Here is a 5844-nt window from a genome sequence, read left to right as displayed (position 1 = left end):
ATACAATGTAAACAGACACACATTTTCGCAACAAATTATTACCAGAATCAGTGAACAATTATACAGCAAGTGCTGGAAACCACTTAACAGAACAGGACATTTCTGTTCTGTTCTCAAAATAATCACTGGAATGGAGCTTGCAGGGCAGACATTCCTTATTGGTTGGTTAAGCTCACATTCTATTTTCTTTTTTCCCTAAAGCAGATAACGTTTAACTATTAACATGTGATGTTAGCCTTTGATTTAACAAATATTTTACCGTTTTAAGTGATGCAGTCGATAGAGTGACATAGAGATAAACAGAGAACAAAGAGGCCAAATTGCATTAATAGAGAAAGCACTGCATTCACTGCTCCATATCAGTGTGCGGTCATTGTCTTTCTATGTTGACGACAACTGACTGACCTTTGACCCTTAGACAACAAAGTCCACAACAAAGTCCACAACAAAGTCAGCGAGTTGAAGCTACGAGTAGAAATTACTTTCAAATTCAATTACTTAGACATAAAAAATATGTGTACTAAATGAAATAAAAAATAAAGTTGCACATCATACAATCATGTACTTTTTAAAAAATTACAGTAAAAAGTACAGTATTTTTTACTACAAAAGTGTAGTTAATAAAGTGTGCACTATCTCTATCTAAAAACCGTTATGTAAAATTATATTATTTTACTGACCATCATAGAAGTCAGAGCTAAACTGTAATAACCCACCAGGGTTTAAGAACAAAAAGCTGCAGGGTTACCTGAGGTTGAGGTAGGTCAGCGCCTGGAGGTTTGCCAGGTTGGAGGACAGTGACCGCATGCCATTGTGGTAAAGGCTCAGAGTTTCCAGAGAGATGAACTGACAGAGCTCCTCCGGCAGCTCACACAGACGATTCTTTGACAGATCTGAAAATGCACATGGGAAGAAGCAAAAACTTTAGTTTGAGCACTTTAAAAGAAAATGTACTTTTGTTACAATCAAAGTTTATAAAAAAAAACACTGAGGCCACTACAAAGTACACATGCACATCAGTCAAGTATTCCTATTAGTAACCTCTAATACAGATTCCCTAAACCATGCGTGTCAAACTCAAGGCCCGGGGGCCAATTCCGCCCCGCCAAGTCATTCTGTGTGGCCCGCGGGAGCTTAAAAAACATTTAGTAAAGTCCATGCAGCAGAGTTTCTTTACCTGAGAAATTAAGTTTTTATAAATAATCAAATAATAATCATAATAATCAATTGCAGAAACATGTATTAGTCTGTTATGGAGGAGCTACATCTATACCAGCGGTCCCTAACCTTTTTTGTTCCAAGGATTGGTCAGCCAGTACCACTCATTAGTACAGACCTGTACTAAGGTACTGCGCATTAAAGGATCATTACATTTTCAAAATAAAACATATTTTAGACTCTATTCTGTTTGATCAGTTAATCAGTCTGAATGACTTTTATTTTATGTGTTCCACTGTGGCCCGGTATCAAATGACCTACAGACTGGTACTGGTCCGCGGACCAGGGGTTGGGGACCCCTAATCTATACAGTCTTCCATTTACAACCGGCCCTTCTAATGGAACTGTATTGCTAATGTGGCCCCCCCGCTTAAAACGAGTTTGACACCGCTGCCCTAAACCAATAAAAGTTCAGTAGAGGAGTTTTACCACTATTCCTAATCCAATCAAATAAACAGTACAATATGCACAGTACTTACAGAGTTAAAGTTATATTATATTTATATATTTTTTTTATAGTTATGTTATGTTATAGTATACTTACTATAGGTACAGTATTAAGAGTATTAATAGTATAACATATAGTATAAGCATAATATAGCATAGCATAATGCTAATGCTATGCTATGTGGTATAATAAAGAATAGCATATAATCGCTTACAGTAACATCGCTTACAGTAACATAGTATAGTATAGCATAGAACAGTAAATTATAGCAAATTATAGCATATTAAAGCAAAATATAGCATAACGCAGCCCAGCACAGCATAGCATATCAATGTGGGTCTGTACCGGTCTAGCTTGGCGACCCATTACCCACACAATGACAAGCCGCAACTATCAACGTTTTGCATGATGAAGTAAGACACTTCTGTGATGTCTTGAGGCCGTCTTTTGACAAACTAGCGGCTACTCTTTGAGAAAATGTTCCTCTACACCTCGTTGCAGAACACACACTGAGGTGTTTCACCTCAATTTGAAATAATCCATATTTCATATAGCCTAAGGCGTTTCACCGTGCTCAATTAGCATATGAGTTTGCATGTCTTCTTCTATGATGTGAACAGACCCCGCCGATATATATGGCCTCAGCAGTGGTATGCGACCCACTGAAAACTAGTCCATGAACCACTTTTGTATCATGACCTACCAGTTGAGAACCATAGGTTTAGCTTAGCGTACCACTAGAGAGCGCACTAGTGGTACGCTAAGCTAAACCTATGGGGCAGGGAAAATTCATATTTTCACCTTTACATTTTCAATTGAATAAATCTGAAACATACCATGCACAATTAATACAACATTTAGAAAATATGTGTAGCTTCTTGTGAGATGAAATAGGATGTCTGGTTTTTATTTTCTGTTGCTCACGTAAGCACAAGCAGCACGGAGTCATGAGATCACTTGCAAGGTGAACGTGGAACAAGCAGGGGAAATATAACGTAAATGTAAGGGGGTAAATAAATGTAGTATGTAGGCTCACTTCAAAATGAGTGGTAATGCGAGCAGCCATGTTGAAAATGAATCAGAACTGAGCACTAACGCAAATGCTAACGTTCTAATGCTAATATTCTAATGTTGGTCATCATGGTGGTACTCAGAGAGCTCAATGTTTTCTCAGGTGGTACAGAGTAGAAAATGTTGGAGAACCACTGTTATAGAGTACTATACAGTACAGGGTAGTACAGTAATACCTTGAGATACGAGCATAATCCGGACCGAGCTCATAACTGGAGGTGCACGTATTTCAAATCGTTTCCCATATTGTTTCTCAAAAAAAAAAAAATCCCCTTACTAGTGCTAATAACATTGTAAAAAACATGTTTTTAATTGCTATAGGGACACACACAAAACAGAATTACAGTATAAAAGGATTTCTGTGACACAATATGGAGGACTAGCGGAAGATGCGTATGTAAGTCGACGAACGCGTGAAGTGAACGAGTGAGGCGGTGTGGGCCGCTCCGAGACCACGGAGCAGCATCGCCGTCTGTAAACATGCCCGTATCTCAAATCTTTACTTGTATCTTAAAGCAAAAAAATTGCTCGAAGGCTTGCTCTTATCTCGGAATACGCGTATGTCGGGACGCTCGCATCTCAAGGTATTATTGTATAATGTAATTAAGTGTACTGTATATATATTAGGACTTGTGATTTTTCTGGTCAGTCTCTGTGGCAGCATCATCTACGTTGCCCTGATCATAGCGATGTACTCATGCAGCTGAGATGCAGTATTACCAGGGACAGCATTCGCCCACTTTGGACCAAAGTGGGTAAATGTGTCCAAAAATAACTGCCCTTGGCTGCTTCCCACTCTATGTTTCCAAAGTTACAAGTTAAGTAGGCCAGTCTCATCCATAGACAAGGTCACAGGAATACCACTGGAAGATGTAATGAGCAATCAAATGTTCGGGTGAACACTTCCATCTGAGTATGACTGGCACACAACGACACATCTCTGTCACTTCTTATTATTACGCTCCTCGGATGAATTATCCTAATGAGATATAATGAGGTTGATTTTCCCAGTTAAATATGCTGCGCCGAAACAAATTACAGACATTACGGCTTGGGCTCAGTGCTATCTGAAAGTGAGAACAATTGAAAAACGATCATACAATCAACTCACACAATAATTATTTTTAATTCCCTTCCCTGACTTTCGAGCAGCGCTAGGCAATTCAATGGTGTTAGTTGAAACTATTCTGCAAAAAACAAGGAATATACATATCCATCCATCCATCCATCCATTTTCATCTACTTATCCGTTACCGGGTCACGGAGGCAGCAGTCTCCATGACCGCCACCCAAATCACACTGCACCGTACCAACCCCCCTGAACCTTCCTGTGGGTGGTGAGTCCAATGGAAGGCACCAACCACCCTAACCGGGATTTGAACTTGCTCATATATCTAGTGATAATATAAACAAAGCATATATAAAGTAACAAACAGGACTAAGAAGAAATAGATAAGGAGGAAGAGATAGTAGACCACCAAAATGCTGGCTCTACTAAGCTCTGGTGCCGGGTTGGGTCTAAACAAGAAGTTTACACTGATATTAGTTCAACAACCAGACTTCATTAATGCTAGTCTCAATTACCCTGTTAACACGCTTTTTCCTAAGCTACATTGCCACCTATAGGTAGTAGCATCCTACAAGTAAAATGGAATTCTTGTCAACGCAGAGAGTATCGAACATCCAGTGCTAACTGGAAAATTAATCATTTTATTAGATTGTATTAGTCATTTTGTGAAGAAATCCTGAATTTTATATGTTTAAAGATTGTGGATTGAACTGTTAGACCCGAATCTGGACAATGGAATGAGAACGCTAAATATCTGCAGTGACGTTCAAACAACTTCGTCAACTACGAGCTACAGGACAACTTTGCAACAAAAAAATTTGCACGTTTGTCTTCCATACATTGCATGTGTCTCTTTCTGTCTTATTTCTTTGCTCAATTATTAGCAATTATATGGCATTCAGCTCAGCACACCAATGAATACAGTCATTTAAAAGCAAATGTCCTGTGAAATAAAATTAAAGCAATATTGAATAAATGAACTGAAGGACTATAAAAAAGGATATTAAAAAAAAAACATTTTAGCAGAAATTGGAATTTCCAAACTGATGGTTATTTTCAACTGTTCAGCAATTTACAGCTGGTTGACCCTGTTGACCAGCATTGGTACTGCACCCAGAAATGTCAGTCAATGTATACAAATTCTCAAAATGCAAAAACACCGCTAATAATAATGACGGTAGTAAGTAAGTCAACTAGTTTAACAGTCGATAACTAACCACCTAACTGGGTAAACGCATTTAAGAAGACAACAAGTTTTCGCGTTTTGTGGATGTAACAACAAATGAAAGCCAAGAAGGTACAGCTGTTTGTTATGGATCTGTCTCTAGATTAGTTGCTTGAGCGATATCAGACGATCAAATAAAAACTGACAAAACAATTAACTGCGCAACATGTATGGTAAAAAAGCTTGAAATCCTTTCTAACATATCTGTAATGCTCACGTTTTTTTCCAAACCCCTGGTCATGCTCTGGGTTGACCTTATTCACTTGACCTCCACTGGACAAAGACATCTTTATAATAATGGCGAGGATGTTTTTAAAAGCATGCATCAGCAGCAATAGACAGCCTACGGTGCAGACGTAATTGCAAAAATAAATGCACTATTCACATAAAGATTTGGCAGCAGCAGGATAAGACAATGGTCCGTCAAAGGCAGACGGCCCAAAGGCTGTTTATTGATTGGCTTAGAAAATAGTTGGGTCAGAAGAGGAGGAGGAGGATGCTCCTCTCTTTGTCAGGGCTTCAATGGAGTCTGTTATTTTGAAAGGCTTCAAAGACAAAAACAGTGATTACAGAAACCTTACCATCTCAGGAAAGAAAAAAAAAGAAAACAAGCTATTTTTTTAGTGACGTATAACTATTTTATAGCAGGAAAAAAACCATATAGATATATATATTTCTATCTAGTGCATATGTATGTATATATGTGCATATATATGTATATATATATATATATATATATATATATATATACATATATATATACATATATATATATACATATATATATACATATATATATATATACGTATATAT

The 5844-nt window shown here is 37.7% G+C and overlaps 1 protein-coding gene across 2 annotated transcripts in view; it reads right to left on the bottom strand.

The window, feature by feature from the left end:
- The window catches only part of lrch4 (leucine-rich repeats and calponin homology (CH) domain containing 4), a 58489-nt gene that overhangs the window by 26848 nt on the left and 25797 nt on the right, over positions 1–5844 (bottom strand). For both annotated transcript variants that reach the window (XM_008318947.3, XM_008318953.3), the window contains exon 2: positions 749–893. In XM_008318947.3, coding sequence (XP_008317169.1) covers positions 749–893 — 145 coding nt within the window. The remainder of the gene's footprint in view (positions 1–748; positions 894–5844) is intronic.

This window comes from Cynoglossus semilaevis, chromosome 1 (assembly GCF_000523025.1).
Source record: "Cynoglossus semilaevis isolate Cse_v1.0 chromosome 1, Cse_v1.0, whole genome shotgun sequence".
NCBI lineage: Eukaryota > Metazoa > Chordata > Actinopteri > Pleuronectiformes > Cynoglossidae > Cynoglossus > Cynoglossus semilaevis.
The sequence above is the reverse complement of the archived record's forward strand: the minus strand, read 5'-3'. Positions and strand labels throughout refer to the sequence as shown.